An 18,414-nucleotide genomic window follows, 5' to 3' on the forward strand; every position below is an offset into this window, starting at 1 on the left:
CATCCAATTACAATAAATAAAATTTCAATTATGAAGGAAATAATAGTAGAGAATAAGATAAGACCTTATATTTGTTTATTCAAATATTTATCAAATTCCTACTATGTTCGAGAGATTATTGTCAAATCCAATGGACTCTTGACTACATTAATGGAAACATGGTTTTCAGATGAGAGCAGGTAACAGTTTTACTCAGATGTATAATTTTTGAGCCTGAATTGTTGTATTTAGTCCTTGGCATGATTATATGAGATATTTGGAACAACTAGACGGACTATATGCAGAGGATATTGAGTGAGATCATGTATTGATACATAGATCAAAGCAGGGTCAAGGAAGGAAGCTAAGGTGATTATTGTAGAGAAGAGAAAATTTGGGAGACATAGTTATATTCTAATATTCAGATGAACCTTCATATTTATATTAAAGATGTCCGAGATGGGAAAACCTGGGTCTGTAGAATAAAGTTGCCATGAAGTGCTTTGCTATGCAATATAGGAATGAATTATTTAGTGGTTATACCTGTCTAAAATCAGAATAGATCTTAGTTCTTGACTAATTGGAAGTTTTTAAACAAAGGCTGAATGAACACCGGAGGGCCTGTTGAATAGGGAATTCATCCATCATGAGGACAGAGATAGTTCATCCTTAAAGTTCCTTCCAGTCTTGGGCTTCTCTGTTTCTGTTATTTGGGCATAAAACACATACTAGTGTCATAACTAAACTCAAATGCCACCTAAAACATCCATAGCATGGAAGTAGACTTATACTTCAAACAAATAGGCCATTTGTATAATAGTTTGTCTACAATGCAGAGCATTTATGATCATCTAATAAGCAATACTGAAAATAGGTTTCAGAGATAGTGTTTAATTTCTCAGAGTTTGCACTTCATATCGAGGAGATATTCAGCTTATATATCTATTGACTGCATCTCTGACGAAAGCATAAAACATCTTTGGTTGCAATTTACAAACTCAAGGTTAACGGCATGAATTTACTCATGAAGATCTTTTCTTCATCTTTAAATATGCACACTACTAAAAGACTAAAAGAAAATATTTCTCTGTTTTATGGTTAAACCATGGATTAAATCACATCTGTGAACACAGCTTTCATGGACTACAAAATTTTCTTAAATGTGGAAGACCTATAACACAGATTTTATCATCAGGCTCTACTACCTAAAGTATTAGAGTGGACTTTTTTTTTAAATTTTTTTTTAATGTTTATTTATTTCTAGGAGAGAGAGAGAGACAGCGTGAGCAGGGGAGGGTCAGAGAGAGAGGGAGTCACAGACTGAAACAGGCTCCAGGCTCTGAGCTGGCAGTCAGCACAGAGCCCGACGTAGGGCTCGAACCCACAAACCGAGAAATCATGACCTAAGCGAAAGTCGGACGCTCAACCGACTAAGCCACCCAGGCGCCCCTAGAGTGGACTTTTAAAGGACTTTTTAAGTTAAGTTTATTCTTTCTCTTAATGTATACAGATTATAGACAATTAGAAGAAACACAAATGTCAAAGAAGAAAAAACTGCCAGTTCTCCACTGCCCAGAGACATGCTGGTGAACACCTTGGTACATTTCCTTCCGGTCTTTTTCAGCTCTATGTATTTTGTGCATGTTTGTTGTACAAATGTGATCATATTGTATCTGTATTTTGTATTTTGTATCCTGTTCCTAAAGCATAAGCAACTTCCTCTGTTTTTACTAACATTTGACTACATAATAATCCTGGTGGATTCATTATTGTTATTTTTAAACACCTGCTAGTGTAGGATATTTTCGCGATTTGATAGTGCATACTATACCTTGAACATTGCGGTGTGAATTGTCAATATAGTCTAGACTATGCAGGATTTTGGAAAACTGCCTTTGTAGATAACTAAGAAAGTATGTAAAAGGCTGACATCTGCTTATAATTTTCCCTGTAAAGCCTTTGAGCATATTCCATGTTAGAAAGTATGGCTGTAATGAGTTTGTCAAAATTTTAAATTGTACCGCTTTCTAATCAGGGACCCCCCCGCCTTTTACCCTTGAGTTCATGGTCTTTCCTAAGTATCTCTAATACCTTTTTTTTTTTAAAGACAGAGAGAGGGGCAGAGAGAGAGGGAGAAAGAATCCCTGAGAGAGGGAGAAAGGAACCCACAAACTGTGAGACCATGACCTGACCCGAAATCAAGAGTCGGATGCTTAACCCACTGAGCCACCCGGGTGCCCCTAGAGAGAGAGAATCTTAAGCAAGCTCCACGCTCAGCTGCGGGACTCTGGGATCGTGACCAGAGCCAAAATCAAGAACCAACTGAGCCACCCAGGCATCCCTAGACACCCGTAATTCTAACTGCCTCGAGGAGAGAAGCATCTGAACTTCTCATTTAGTGTGGAGGAGGGTTTGTATTCATCTTAACTCTAAGGAAACACACAACTTTCAAGTGATCCTTCCCTCATTCCATAAAATTATTTTAAAAGCCAGCTTGCAAAACCCCATTAGCTGCATTCTGTTGGTGAGATTGTGGGTGCCCTTAGTACCTCTCAGCTTAGATTTGAAACAAAACACGTTCAGGACTTACAGATTCTCTGGGACCTCACCAGGAAAGCCTAGAGTTTTCCTTTTCTAGGCTGAACTCAGTTCTGCAGGGAACTATTATTTTATGCATCTTACACATGGTCAGGTGTTGAAGTTCTGGCTAGAGGCTTACATGAAAAAATGTTTACATGAATGTGTGTGGATCGTGTGGATGAGGGAATGATGTCCTATGGGATTCTCTTGGATGATATGTATTCAGGGACAAAGGACCAGTTGGGAGTAGTTGGGATGAATCTATCTATAAGTAACTAACATCTTTAACCAACCATGCCTAACAGCTATAGATCAGAATGAGCGAGGTAATGTGTAAAATGCCCTTTTTTTCCAGGGTCAGGAAGGGTGAGTGAAAACATTCACCATATGGTAAGCTTTAAGGAGGCAACATCTCAGTGGTTTTCTTCCCAAGCTAGGGAGATGTATTCATTCATCCATTAATCCAATAAATTATGTGACTGGTGATACAGAGATGAATAAGACATACTTCCCACCACAAAGAACTCCGTTTAGTAACCGACACGTATTTAGATAATTTTTACGTGACTTAGTAAGAGAGAAGTACATTAGATTTTATGAACATATTTCAAAAGGACACCCAAGCCAGCATAAGGTAGGTAGGGAATGAGGGAAAATATCAGAGAAGGCTTTCTGAAGGCAGGTACATCTGAATTGGTTTTAAAGAATCAGGAAGAGTTTTACTGGCTGAAGAAGGAAAGAAGGATGGCCATGTGGGACTGTAGAGGCAGGGGTGTGGTAAATGGATTGTGACATCCCAGGGAAAAACTGGCATCATCCTAGATATGGAGAAGACATGGAATCAAGACTCATGTTCTGGTAGTGCTTGTTTGAAATGCTTATTAGACATCTGTAGACATGTCAGGCAGGCAGGTAGAAGTACATGTGTGCAGTTTCAGGGTGAGGACAGAGCTGGAGATCTAGATTTGGCGGTGACTGATATATACATGGTATTTACATCTATAAATAATGAAGTTGCCGGGGACAGAGAAGTATATGCAGGGCAGAGGCCAGGGAGACATAACGTCCTAACATTTAAAGGGTGGTCTGGGAGGAGGAGCTAGCAAAAGGTGTGTAGACCTGAAAGGGGTGTAGAGACTAGAGGTAGACCAATCACATAACATGCAAAAAAGGGTCTCAAAAAAGCATGGGGTGGTTAGTGGTTTCAAATGCTGTTGGGAAGTAGAGAAAGAGAAAACCAAAGAAGTGACCATTGGATTTGGTCACCTGGAAGGTCATTAGTGAACTTGACACGTTTTCATGAAATGGTAGGGACAGAGCCCTCGTACAGAAGGTGGAAGGTAGAATAAAGGTAAGGGAGGAGAAATGAACAACAGCAACCCTGTTCTTTGGGTAGGTATATGGGCCTCTCTTCCCAAGAGCGATTCAGAAGAAAGGGAGGCAGGTTGGGTGGGGCCTGCTGAAATTACTGCTTAGGGTCACTGAACCTTGATGATTAGACCCATCTCAGCTTGTCCCACAGGCATGTAGAATCCTCAAGGCTCCATAAAATGTTCTTGGAACAGTACCCAGCACATAGTGCTACATGAACTTGTTATAATTATCTCAGTTTCTAGGCAAGCCTTACTGGCTCCTCAGAAGAACGGATCATTTATGCAGACCAAATCATTTTTCAGAAGTGAATATACAAATCTTACACATGGCAAAAACTGAAGACAATGGCTTGTGTACAGGGGTTTCAATCCTCTCGTTTAATGGTCTAGTCCCTCTCTGTGTGTCTCTCTCTCAGTTCTGAGTGAGGCTCACTGGAAAGCCTAGGATTGAATTATTAAACAAGGGCAGAGAAAGCAAAAAGGAAAATAAATAGTAAAGTCAGACACAGAGAATTACATTTATAAAATCAACCAAAATAGAGGTATGTACAGCACAGTGCATTAAAGTTTTGTACCTGTTTGTAGAAGTAGTTGAAAGATGGCAAATACAGGGTGGATTTTTAGTTTTGGTTTGTTCGTTGGTTAAGTGAGAAACACTAATGTAGCAACAGAGGAATAATAATACAGTAGTGCTGCTTTTTTGAGTGGAGATATTTTGAAACTTGTTTTACAATCGGACTGTTATGGAAATCAAGAATAAGGTAGAGCAGGGTGCCAGGGTGGCTCAGTGGGTTAGGCGTCTGACTTCAGCTCAGGTGATGATCTCACGGTTCGTGGGTTCGAGCCCCGCATAGGGCTCTGTGCTGACAGCTCGGAGCCTGTCTTCAGATTCTGTGTCTCCCTCTCTCTCTGACCCTCCCCTGCTCACGCTGTCTCTCTCTCTCTCTCAGAAATTAAAAAAAAAAATTTTTTTTTAATTTAACAAGAATAAGGTAGAGAGTGGAGATAATGGAGAGAAGGTGTAAATAACTGTAAACTTCCCCTTAGTCTCTCAACGCCTGATCACTCCTTTCAGCCTTAAGGTCAAATTCTGGATGTTTTTACAGGTATTTCTCACGTGCAAAATGTAGATATCTGTCTCCTAGGAGTATTGCGGGCATTAAGTGAGGTATGCACAGTGTCCAGTTTATAGTGAGTGCATCATTAATGCACCTTTCAATGACGTACATACACATCTCCTCTTGGTTGATGACTAGTGTTTCCTGGTTGTTTTCCTCATACCTCTTAACTCTATTGAAGATGCTTTCAATACAAATCTAATAATAACAGCAGTAAACATTTATCATGGACTCTAAGTCATTTAATCTTAGAAACAATCCTACGAGGTACGATTGTTACCCCCATCTCATGCACGGCCTCAGCATTCCGCAGCCTGGCTTCAGATTCCGGCTCTTTCCCCAACCACCGCTTCCACTTTTTCAGCGGGACAGACCTGGGCCGCTTTTTCGGCCATGTTCTGCTACCAGCAAACTCAGTTTTCCGTTCAGAAAACACAGAACTGCTTTCAGTCGCCAAGCACTCTCGCCTCCGTTCCTGGGGACCATCAGAAGGTAATTTATTTCACCCAGATGGAACCAGCCCAGCTGCGTCCTTCTCAGACCCGCGAACTGTTCCCTTGGCCGATCCGCAAGTCTGCACCCCCCCCTCCCCGCCCACGTCTTTATTTCATCTGCCACAGAGTCACTATTTTAAGTAGAAACACGGTATGCTCAAAGACACAGGATCTCACGAATCCACCGCGAGCGAGCACGGTAACTGCATAGCTGAGCCCGCCCAGGAGTCCATACACGGACGCGAGGGTTTGGGACACTGTGATGTGCGCGGGTCCGCGGAATGGGCCTGGGACAGAAGGCAGAGGGGGAACCTCAAGACACCAGAGAAACAGCTCACGGGCCAGGGCGCGGCACAGGCCAGGCCGCCCGGGGACAGCGCGCGGGGCGGGGAAGGAAGGGGCGGGAGCCAGGAGCTCGGCCTGCCGCTCCCCGCCCCGCCCCCTCTGGTCTCCGCCCCGGCCCTCGCCCCGCCCCGCCCCTCCCCTCCGGCCCGGCCTGGCCGCTCCGCCTCCGGGTGACGTCACTGGCCAGGCCAGCCGGCGCCATTTTGAAAGTGGAGTCGCCTGCCCCTGCCGCTGCTGCCGCCGTCGCTGTCGTAGCTGCTGCCGCCACTGCTGGAGAAGGAGAGAGAGCGGGGAAGCCCCAGAGTGAAATCCACCATCCTCCTGACTGGTCTGCCCGCCCCTCCTTCCTTCTCCCCCGACCCCCGCCCTCTCCCCCCACAGGTGCCATCCGCCGCCATCCGCCCTCTCTACCCCCCCATCCCCAGGTGAGGGGGGTGAGTTCAGGAAGCGGCGACCCCGAGGAACCCAGCAGGGTCACCATTTGCAGCGCAACATGGCAGGTAAAGGAGAAATCACCCTCGTCCACTGACAAGGCACCGCTTCCTTCCTTCTCCCTCCATCACCCCCTAGCGACCGTCTGTGCCTCTCATAGAGCCACGGGGCGCCCCTTGGATTTCAGGGAATTGGTCAAGTGGGGTGGGGTGGGGGTGGGGAGGGTTTGTTGAGGCGAGGGGCGGCTGTGATCTCGAAATGGCTTTTTAAATGAGGGCTGGAACCTTGGCGTGGGTGGGGGTGGGGTGTGTGCTGCCGAGCCGAGGGGTAAGGCGTGGGTGGGGCGGGGTGGGGGCGAGTGGAGATTTGTCCCTACTCCTTTGGACCCGGTGTAACCTCTGCTCCCTCGACCGGCCCCCCCCTCGTCTCCTCCCCTTCCCGAGGAAGCTTTTTATATGGATCTTTCTCCATATAATTCCAGTTTTTTCCCCCTGCTGCAAGCCTTCCTGGGTGTTTATACTAACGTATTTTGTACCGAGAGGGAAGAGTGCTTTACAAGTTAAAATACAATGGGGACCTATGTGTATTTTTTTTCCCCCGCTGTGGATACCTGTATTTTTGAGACCATGAACCTGGACTTTTTGTATTGAACCAGCTCCCTTCCGTTTCTTACCCTTAGTGTCGTCCAAAGAGTGCAGGGCCTTAATACACCAAGTTGCATGAAAAATGTAATTTAAACTTTCCGCTTTCTATGTTAGTTTTTGTGCAGATGTCCTTTTCCCAAAAGGGTTTCGTAGAGTTAGTTAACACAGTTGTGGAGTTCAGTGATATAAATAGCCAAGGGGAGAGATTTAGGTAAAAGCTTGGGGGTGGGGGAAGGTTGGGAAGGATGCTAGAGAAAACTAACTTGGGATATTTAGCGAGGAATGATGGTGAAGGAAGAAAAAGGTAATTACTTTGAGGATTATCTTTATACATTTTGATGTTGCTGAATATCCTCCTCCTTATAGTAGAACCAATTCTAGTTCTTGATTAAGTTTCCTCCTTCATAGAGCCAGGGCATTTCCTCCTTGGTGCTTGGAATTGGACTAGAAAAAAACATGGAGGAACTAAACCAATTCTCCGTGCTTTTTCTGATATTTAGATAATCTTTAAATATTCAGGCCTTTAGAAAAAGTTAACATGTTGGATTGACTTATGGTTTGCAGTAAACAAATTGCTTTTTGGCCTTGTTGAATAAGTGAGATTAAAATGGTTGGGCACAAGATGATGACAGAGTAGCAAAATTGTTTGCAAGGTCCTTTGGATTCTGAGGGATAAGGTGAAGGGAGGCAAAAACAGTCTTCCTCTGACAGGCTCTGGAGCGTTTATTTCGGTTTCTTTTCCTGTCTGGAGCCACTGATTTGCTGGTAATGAAATGCAAAGAAATGGGTGGTGAGTGTTGTGTTTGCTGTGTGTGCGCTTTGGTGATTGGGTTCATATGAATCATTACTCCTCACCCAGGCAGTAATGTTTCCGAAGTTTTCTTTTCGGTCCATGTTTTATGGTAGATTAACCTTATTAACCCTTCTGTAGGCTTAAAGGAAAACTGTCTAACTTTTGGTATTTTACTTTTCTCTGGTAGGTCTTGCGTGACTCTAAGGCTTTTACTGTATTCGATGGGAAGGGAAAATGGAAGTTTTGAACACATGTGCAATGTTAATTGTAGTACATGGCCTTTAAATTATTTCATACCTGGAATCTCTCTTCTTAAATGCAATACTAACTATTGGAGACTAACCTTCCGAATGAATGCTCTGGGCTGGTGGTTGTATGTGTGGGCAGTTCTAGGCTATTAGTATCATGCCAACCATGGATACCATCTCTGTGTTTATGAGAGTAAACATGAACAGAACTCAGTTTTAATTGGTATGTTTTCTTTTTCCAGGAGCTGGAGGAGGGAATGACATTCAGTGGTGTTTTTCTCAGGTGAAAGGAGCAGTAGATGATGATGTAGCAGAAGGTAAGAAAGCATTTAATAATGCAGAGTTTGAATGTGGAATCTTCAGAATCTTGATTAATGAGGATTTCTTTGCAGCTGAGTTTGTTACGGTGTAAGAATATTCTGTGTTTATTGCCTTAGCAATGGAGGGACAGTTTTAGTCATCTTTCTGGAAAATAGTCTTCAGTTTTTTTATTACTAATAGCTTGTATCATTTTTTCTCTATTAAATGAAAGGAGCACTAGATGATAATGTATATAAAACTGTCACAAGAAAAATATGAGGTTCATATCATAAAGGTTTCCTGGCTATCTAAATTTCTTGTATAAATAAAACGGTGATGCATTTCATGTTTGTAAATCATTTTTATATAATTACGTTGAAAATAAGTATACATAAGCATTTGGCTCAGAAACATTTTTGAATGAATGTATCTTTCATTTGTGAGGGAAGACTTTTAGTTTAGTTTTTTTTTTTTAACTGTCTACTCTGAGAGGGTGGTGTCAATTGACATGCTGTGAAGAAATGCTAGCTCAAATGATACATTTTATTGTCGATTAGGGATTAATTTAGGTGGATAAGAAAGCAACAGTGCTGTGGATATATAGCATGGCTTCCAGGGAGCTTATTCTCGTGTGGGTAGAAGCTGGGTTTGACCAGTTGAAGTACTTAAGTCGTCTTCTTCCAAATTTATTAGTGTATTTTAAAAGCTTAAAATTTCGAAACATTAGGGTTTTGCACTCATTTGAGATGGTCTTGGGTGGTGGAGGCATTATTTCCCGGAAAGTAGTTGTATTATTTCATTGTTAAGTAATAGTATTTAAAGTTTGAAATTTAATGGTATTCTGTCTTGAATTACAGTAGGAATTTTTGAACAAAACACAAACGAATTAAAATGTACTTTTAATTTAAAAAAATTTGTCTAGGGGCACCTGGGTGGCTCAGTCAGTTAAGCGTCCAACTCTTGGTTTTAGCTCAGGTCACGATCTCAAAGTTCATGGGAAGGAACCCTGTGTTGGGACTCCATGCTGACAGCCTGGAGCCTGCTTGGGATTCTCTTCCCCTCTCTGCCCCTTTCCTGCTCTCGCTCTCTCTCTCTCAAAATAAATAAACTTAAAATTTGTCTAGTGAAAATTTATAAATCATCTTAATCTAAATAGTATTGTCTTCATATTAAGATTCTGTTTCTGACCTACTGTCTACAGTGCAGTTTGTTTTGAGCATTTCTTCAGGTGATAGTAGGATGATGACTTTGTATTGACCCAGTGAAATGGTTGGATTTGCTTGTGTCCGTGTCATTCTCAGTGAAGTGTCTGATCAGTTTGGTGAGTCCTTTGGGGAGCCAACTGGTATACATTATATTTGTGATACTTTACAGAGGACTTTCACATTTCTGTTGAGTCCTCATCTGTTTTTCCGATGGGAAATGAGAAGCTTTAGTTAAGAGAGTCACTGATGGCCACACAAATGGTACAAATCCAGGTTTTCTAGTGAAGCCTGTGGTGTTTGACTTGAGAGAGAGCCTAAGTTCAAGGGAGGAGCCATATGTTACTCCTTTTGTAACTCCATTACCTATTGAATAGTAGGCACTTAGATACTGGATCATTCATTCTGTGCTGTTGTGTAATATTCACTAAGTTATGAGAGTGCTGTATACTTGAAAACTATTCCTTCATTGACGGCCATTAATTTTTATATGAAAGATCTGTCGGGGGTCTTCCTGAATGTTGAGCACTGGGGCTGTGTGTGAGGTGTCTGGAACTTTATAAATCCTGCCCTGTAGGAGCTCATAGTTAAATGGGCTTGTTAAATGGTAGGCAGAAAAACCACATTTTATTTAATTAGAAGAAATTGATGGTTCCATACTTAAACCTAACCGAATCAAATGATGGTTTGTGATACGTATCACGGGATCAGTTGTAATTCTCTTCTAATATTTAGGAGCTATATTTTGCTACTGATTCATTAAAGAATTTTCTTTTGAGGTTGTTAAATAGTACTTTAACATACAGCGCAATCCTATCGTCTTAACATGTTGAGGGTTAGTAAGTACATTTTAATAAAAATATGACTTTTCTAGTACGTATGTTTATGCTAATGTGTTAAGTGTAAGAAGGACCTAATTTTCAAATGATACTCCCATCAATTTGGGTAATTTTTGCACACAGCAGCTTACATGTCATAGTGTATTATGTTTATGTTACTAAGGGAACGTTTGCTTTTCTAAATTAAGATTAATATGTTTTCTCCTTTGGTTTAAACTGTAATCTGTAAACAGGTTATATCCAGCTAAGTCTTTAGTTTAGCTTGCCTGTTTGCTGTTAATGATGCATCACAAGTTCTTTCTCATGAAAGGCTCCAAATGGTCTTTCCTCTCCTACATGCAGTTAGTTGTCATGGCATGCCAGTCTTATTTCTGTAATGCTTTAATCTTTCCATACCCACTTTGAGCTTAGTTCACATTCTCAGTATCTTTCAGGTTGTAGTAACTTCCTAAATGATCTCCTGCTTCTTGTCCTCCGTTTTGCTTCTCAGTTAATCTTAAATGCTATCCCAATTTTATGTTCCTTAGAAATCTCCAGTGGTCCCTGTATCCCACAGGATTACATTAAAATATTTCAGTCTAGAATGCCAGACCTTTCATCAGTATGACCCCTGTTTCTCTCGGTTCATTGCTGATAATGGTTCACGATCCAGCTCAATGGATGCTGTTCTTCAAAAAAAATCTTGTACACTCTTTGTCCGGGGTCTTTGGTTTCTGCTGTTCCCACCTTGGAATGCCTGGTGGTACTCCTGTACTTCGTCACTTATCAGAATCTGTCAAGTCACATTTGTAACTCTTTTACTTATCTTCCTTTTTTGGAAATATTTTTTACGATCTTCATAGCACTTTGTATTTATAATTTACCCTAAAGCTCTATGTTTATTCTGTCAGCTTCGTGCAGGACTAATGTGTCTTTGTACTTGTGCAGAACATCCTGAACAAACTACCTTGCTTAGGACAATGCCTGGCACACAGTAGGTGTTGAGTATTTGTTGAACGAAGGAATGTGAATGCTAGGAGGTTTTCAAGGTGAAAAGATGATTGAGATATACTTTTGGAAACCATAGATGTATTTACTCGGCAGGCCTTATAACTGGATTGATGTTCTACAGCTGTGTAATGGAAAGAAGTCAGGAGACCTTGGGCTTTTGTCCTGGTGACAGACTAGTGCATGTCACTTGGGATAAGTGCTTCTCTGGGTTCTTACCAGTAAGCTTAGCCTTAAGATGACAGGACTGGATTACATGATTTCTGTTCTTTATACTCAAATCTAGTTAATTCTCAAAGATCTTTTGGAAAAGAAGCAGCTCAGCATTATTACTGGCAAGTTAAATTACATGAGATGTTGGGCTCTTTGGGGGCCTTAATTTAGAAAGAAGGCTTTATTTGGTTGATCAAGGCTCAGAATTTTTCATTACGTACATTGCAGAACTAAGAATTTTGATGTTTGGCCAGATACTCTTACAGACCTTTGGCCCATGAAGACCCTTACTGGGATACTTATTCTGTGCATGGGTCTTTTTGGGCACTTGAAGTAGTTTACCTTTGGTATAGCTGCTTGTCGGGGAGAAGGGTAAGGTACTAAAATCTCTGTCATTCAGATAGTGTTCTGTCCTGCAGTTTTCATTTTAATCTTCGTGGTAGTACTAATAACATTTTATCATTCTATACTTAAAAATTTTCCTTTACTGACAACTTTCTCTTGTGAGAAACACTGGTGCTAGGGTACATAGTTTGAGTCCTACTCAGTCCTCTACCAGCTGTGTAATCTTGGGCAAGTTAACTTACTTCTTTGTGCCTGTTTTCCTCTTTCTAAAATGAAGATCACAATAAAATCAGTCTTATGCTGTTGCTTTGGTGATTAAATGAGTTAATATCCAAAAAACAGAAGCCTGGCACATAGTAAGCATGTTTTAAGGGGTTAGCTGTTATTATTTGAATGTTTATGGCAAGTAAGGAAGAATCAGAATGAGATAAGCAGAGAATTGTCTCTAAAGGCTGCTAAGAATTTCTCCTCAGCCAAAGTGAAGAGATGGTATGTGTATGTTTTATACATATTCTTTGATTCCACTAATATAAAGTTCAAAAAAAATTCACAACTAAACCATAGCCTTAGAGACACATATTAAACTGGTGAAACTCTGAAGAATAGCTACAAAGTAATTGCCATACAAGCCAGTATGTAGCTGTTAACTTTAAGTGATGGAAGGGAGGTGTTCTTGAAAGGAGGGTTGGGGCTCGTGGAGACAGCGTCTTGACCTGGGTGGTGATTGTATTGACTGATTATCCTGGTCATTTTTCTGTTGGTTTGTGATTTTTTTGTATTTGTTAGATTTCATCCCCCCCCCCCCAAAAAAATACATGTCTGTATGTGTTTTTAAATGAGTACTGTATTTAAAAGGGTTTAGAGTGAAAACTAGCCATCCCCACCTTCACCCACTCCCTAATCCTCCCTTGTCCTTCTGAAGGTGATTAAATTGAACTCTTCAAGTTGTATTCCTAGGTGCTTAATTTTTGTGAATAAAATGATATTTCTGTTTTTGTTTTTTATCAATTTTAGACATTTCCATTTGACTTTCTAGTAGGTGAAGATTAAGCTGTTCACATTATCACCCCCATACCCCAGTGTTTTAGCACATGTTATGAGTAAGAAGTCAGTGCTCACAGTGCTCACCTAGTGCCTGGGTGGCTCAGTCGGTTGAGCATCCAACTTCAGTTCAGGTCATGATATCGCAGTTCCTGGGTTCAAGCCCTGAGTCTGGCTCTGTGCTGAGAGCTGAGAGCCTGGAGCCTGCTTGGGATTCTGTATCTCCCTGTCTCTCTGCCCCTCCCCTGCTAATGCTCTGCCTCTCACTCTCAAAAGTAAATAAACATTAAAAAAAAAAAAAAAGAAAGAAAAAACCAACGAAGTCAGTGCTCACATTGTTGTGACCGTGCAGTTGTGTACTGGACCCCCATCACCTGACATTAACTCACGGCCAATGCTGTCCTATTTATACATCACTTGAGCCATTCCTAGTCCTTTGTATTTAGTAATAGAAACAGTGATTGTGTTTTTAAAATCTGGTTTCAACAAACTAAAAAACCAAGATCATTATTTAAAGTGACACAGTAAGGAATTTTTCCTAATAATTTTTTTGCAGTAGCAATACCTGGTAATTTTTTATTGGCTTAAGTTTTACTTGTGGAAGTATTAAACATTCAAATACATTTGGATAATCTGAAGTCTGTAATTTTTGTTTAAAAATATGGAACTATTGTTAACCATTTAAGATGGTTTTTTAAATTATTTTAAGGTAAATTTTCATTATTTAGTAGTTAATATTGTTAACTATTAAATATAATTTTAAATATATATCATTTTAATGCAAGTAGAATTTTCCTCATCTCCATATTTGACAGTCTTAATTTTTTTATAGGAAATTGTTTTAGGATATGATTTTATTACATGATGCCTGTTTTTATGAAACTTGGATGCACAGGCATCACATCTTTTTAGTGCTTGGCTTCCTGTTTACTTTGGTAGGATTTAGAATCATGGACTGGTTATAGGGGGAAAAATTCAGTAGTAGAGTCTAAATAGTCCTCAAAGACATAACTAAGCTTGTGAAAAACAATTTTTGAGATACTACATGAAATTTAATGTTTTTAAATCCATTCCATGTATCTAATGCTACAGCATAAACAATTTAAGATCATTATTTGTTCTGTGTTGCTTAGAGCAGTATACAATTTAGATTTAGGCACTAAGGTCATTAGTAGGAAAAATAGTAGAACCGTGATGTTTGTGGATTTCAAAATACTGGCACATGAGCTATATTCCAAACCTAATGACCCATAGCAAAGGCCTTATTTAACATTCTGTCACATGTGACACTCCTCCTTGCCCTTAACACTGACATTAGTACTGATAGAAGTCACTTAGTGTAAATTTGCCCATTAAGTAACGTGAATGGCTGTATTTATCTAGTATCAGGCAATATCCTTGTTTTGTTTTTCTTTTTCTTTTTTTGTTTTTACTTTTTTTTAATGTTTTTTGTTTGTTTTTTGGGGTTTTTTTTGGCGGTGTGGGGTCTCTCAGAGAAAGAGGTAGACAGAGGATCTGAAATAGGCTCTGAGCTGACAGCAGAAGAGCCCAGTGTGGGGCTGGCACTTATGAACCATAAGATCATGACCTGAGCCGAACTTTTAGGTATGTCCTAAAACTCTTTTAGTGATGGCCTGGTCATCTTAGGTAATCATGGCAGTCAGCGTGTATCAGGTACTTAACTATGTGCCAAGTACTGTGTTAGTTGCTTTATATATTTCAGTAATCTTCCCCAAAACTGTGAACTAAGTAGATGCTGTTTTTCCATATTATAGATGAGGAAACTAGGCTACAAAGATTAATTAATTAATTGTATACCCCTGAGCAGGTGATGGAACTGGGATTCTTAAATTCAAATTTAATTTCCCTTTTAATGTCCCTAATGTGATTTTTTTTTTAAATTAGGAAGTTGCTATTTCTTTTAGTTTAAACGAAGGTGTTTGAGGATTTTGGAATGTGACTTGTTTATAACAGAGTTATTTGTGATGTCTAGTAGACGTTTCAGAGTAATTAAATTCAATTTAGAGATTTTTCTGGAATTTCTAATGGCATTTTTAAGCTAGAATAATTCTATAAGTGAGCTATAAGGGCTTTATAAGCATTCTGAGGTTGTGTGTCAAATCATATTGTGTATACTTACACATAATGTACATTTTTCTGATCAGAGAGGTCCACCCCGTTATCAAAACAGCTATTTTAGAGTGTGGTCTGATGACTCCTCAGTTCTTTCAAAAGGTCTATGAACTTGAAACTATTTTCATAATATGATATTTGCCTTTTTGACTGTGTTGATGCTTGCAGCAGTGGTACAAAAGCAAATGTGGGTAAATCTCATGCCTTAGCATGAATCAAGGCCTTGACACCAGATGGTACCAGTAGTCATGGTAATCTTCACCAGGTACCAGCAGTTTAAAAATGCCCATTTCACATGTGAATGTTTTTGATGATGCAGTAAAAACAAATTTTATTAAGTCTGGACTCCTGAGTGCATGTCTGTTAAACATTTTTTTGTGACAAAATGAAAGGTACACCAAAGCACTTCTGCCGCAGACCAGAACTCAGTGCTTTTCTGGCGGAAAGGCATTGGTTCAGTTATTTGGGTTTTAAGGTGAACTAGCTGCTTCTTTCATGGAACATTATTTTTGTTAGAAAGAACTACTGGCAAATAAATGATGGTTATTCAGACTTGCACATTTGGCAGACATTTTCTCAAATAAACAGTGAATTTGTTGCCTCAGTGGACAGTATCTATTGTTGCCCATGATAAAATTTGAGCTTTCAAACACAAATGAGAATATTGGAAAACATGTATCTGACATCCTGAGTTGGATAACTTCCCAATACTTAAAGAATTTTCAGATGAGATCAGTAGTAATATTAATGATTGCAGTTTTTTGATGTTATCTAATGAACTGTGTCGACATTTGGAAGCTCTGTATAACTCTAAATCAGTGTTTTGCAGATATCCAATGCCTGTGAGGTTAAAAAATCATGCATAAGTAAAAATGCAAGATATAGCATTGGATTTTAATGTAACAGACAACTGATAGGGTTTCAGATTCCACAGACCTTTAAGAAACTACCACTTGTCCAGGTTCGGTCCAGTATCAAAGGGATAACCATAACTACCTGAAAAGCCTAGTGAAATACTCCTTTTTCAACTACATACCTTAATGAAGGCGGATTTTCTCCCTACATGTAACACAACACAGTGTGGTATGTTGAGTGCGGAAACAGTCACAAGAATCTAGGCATCTTCCATTAAGCCAGATTTGCAACAGTATAAAAACAGTGCCATTGTTCTTACTAATTTTTGAGGGGTGGAGGGGAGTTAAATCTGTTTTGTTGTTGTTAATGTGTAGAGTTTATCATTAATATTTTTAAATTGATAAATATTTTAAAACTTGAAAGGCCTTTGGGGGTCCTCAGATTTTAATTGTAAGGAAATCATGTCATCCAGAAATACCTGACAACTGTTGGTATAGTCTGTTAATAGATTTCACTGTATTGATGCTTTAAGGGAATCTCACAGACAGACCACAAGGTAATTGATTGGGGTAATATGCCACTTTTGGGCATGAATGTCCAAAGCTTTCCCATAAAAACTTTCCGATGATTTGATACTGTTTCAGCCTACTCCCTTGCTGTTCTTTAGATACCAAATTAGATCTGCTTAAGCCCTTTCATCTGGTGATCTTGGTGAAGGAAGGATACCTTTAGGACTTTAAAATGCCTATTTTTAAACTTACCCTCCCTTACAAAGATCACATACCAGTACATATTTGCTGGAATACTTTAGCTCCAAAAGTTTTTTAGGGTTTTTCCTACTATGTATTCAGGTCCAGTTAACATTAATACTTAATGTAGGGTTACTGAGTTCCTCAGAACCTGGTATGGTGCCATTTCTGGGTTGCTGCCTGGTTATTGGAAATGAATTGGTACCTTTGGCTGAGCCCAACATGTAGGAGTTTGATGTATTGTTTTTTTCCTGGAAGAAAGGCATAAAATTGGCATGGTAACTTTCTACTTCCCAACTCTATTATTTACTAAAGAGAGGGAATGGTGTTTTCTTTAAATTTTACTTGAAAGTACAACACAGTTCTCTTTTAAAATAGTTGCTGAATTTCCCATTCTAAGAATTCATTATCAACTATTGATTGCTTAGTATTTTCAGTACTATTATAGTTTTCTACTCTTTAAAGAACATTTGTCAAAGAACTTTAGGACCTAATACTAGCTACACCAATTTCCCTTCCATGGTTAAATGTTGGGTATATTAAAAAAAAAAACTCATTTTTTATAATACAGTATTTTTAGTAAATATTAGCAGTAGTTGATTACAATGTCATCTAGGTCTTTGCCCATGTCATATGTAGAATCCTTGGCAAATCATGATTGAATGCTTTTCTATAAGCCACTATACTATGAGTTATAGTTTTGTAATTTTAGTTTCTCTTGGTTGACTTCCTCTCTGTTCAGTATCAACTGGGATTTTCTCTTCTGAAATCTTCGAATGATATCTTTTATCCAGTTCAGGGGGCGTCATGGACCAATGACTATTTAAGAACCTTTGGTTTAATCTAAAGTTTTGTCTATGATTATATGCTTACCGAAATTTGGAGGAGTTGATATTTTATATGGAAATGATACCTTTTAGACTGTTGAAAAGATATTCTTTCTTAGGTATCCTTTCAGTACTTATTGTTCTAGGATATTAGAGGGATGAATCTTCTCTAAGGTACTGGATTTGACAACCTTAGTGTATTCCCATCTAAATTTTTTTTTTAATTAAAAACTTATGTCTCTTTAACCATGGGTAAAACTATTAGAGGATATCTTGAGTTTTGAACCAGTTTCTTGTTTTAACTTCATTCAGAAGGAATCTAAATTCTTCATTAGCCTATATTAAGAGAGAAACCAAAGTAGATAAGAGAGATTGGTAAGAAATTTTTTTTTATAATATATTTTTTAATGTTTTTTATTTATTTCTAGGAGAGAGAGAGAGAGACAGCGTGAGCAGCCGAGGGTCAGAGAGAGAGGGAGTCACAGACTGAAACAGGCTCCAGGGTCTGAGCTGGCTGTCAGCACAGAGCCCGACGCGGGGCTCGAACCCACGAACCGCGAGATCATGACCCAAGCGAAAGTCGGACGCTTAACCGACTAAGCCACCCAGGCGCCCCAAGAAATTTTTTTTTTTTAATTTTGTAAAGATGTGGAGAAATTGTAACTTTTAGAACCTGACATTGAAGAGCTTCAGGTCTCCTTTGTGTGAAAGTGGTACTAGAACCTTTTTGTCTGTCTTTTTTTCCAGCTTAGCACAAAGTAAGAGTCCTGTGGGTCTGGAATAGATGTGTTTCTAAGATAGCATAAGAGGAATAGTTAATACATTTTTATTGGCTAGTAGATTGGAAAGGCTCTATTTCAAGAGAGAAGAGCTATTGTAGGCAATAAATAATTCCTTATCTAGGGATGCAACATGCA

The 18,414-nt window shown here is 39.5% G+C and overlaps 1 protein-coding gene across 2 annotated transcripts in view; it reads left to right on the forward strand.

Annotated features, from left to right (window-relative positions):
- The first annotated feature begins 6,082 nt into the window (after window positions 1-6,082).
- Window positions 6,083-18,414, forward strand: part of PPP2R2A (protein phosphatase 2 regulatory subunit Balpha) — an 81,457-nt gene continuing 69,125 nt past the window's right edge. Inside the window, exons 1-2 of one of the 2 annotated variants that reach the window (XM_039250424.1) lie at window positions 6,083-6,389; window positions 8,249-8,323. In XM_039250424.1, the coding sequence (XP_039106355.1) occupies window positions 6,383-6,389; window positions 8,249-8,323 (82 nt within the window). In that variant the 5' untranslated portion in view covers window positions 6,083-6,382. Of the gene's footprint in view, window positions 6,390-8,248; window positions 8,324-18,414 lie in introns of those variants that run through there. The other variant, XM_039250425.1, reaches the window with a different exon arrangement.

The sequence above is a fragment of the Hyaena hyaena genome, unplaced genomic scaffold, assembly GCF_003009895.1.
Source record: "Hyaena hyaena isolate Hyena2069 unplaced genomic scaffold, ASM300989v1 scaffold_370, whole genome shotgun sequence".
In the NCBI taxonomy this organism is placed as follows: domain Eukaryota; kingdom Metazoa; phylum Chordata; class Mammalia; order Carnivora; family Hyaenidae; genus Hyaena; species Hyaena hyaena.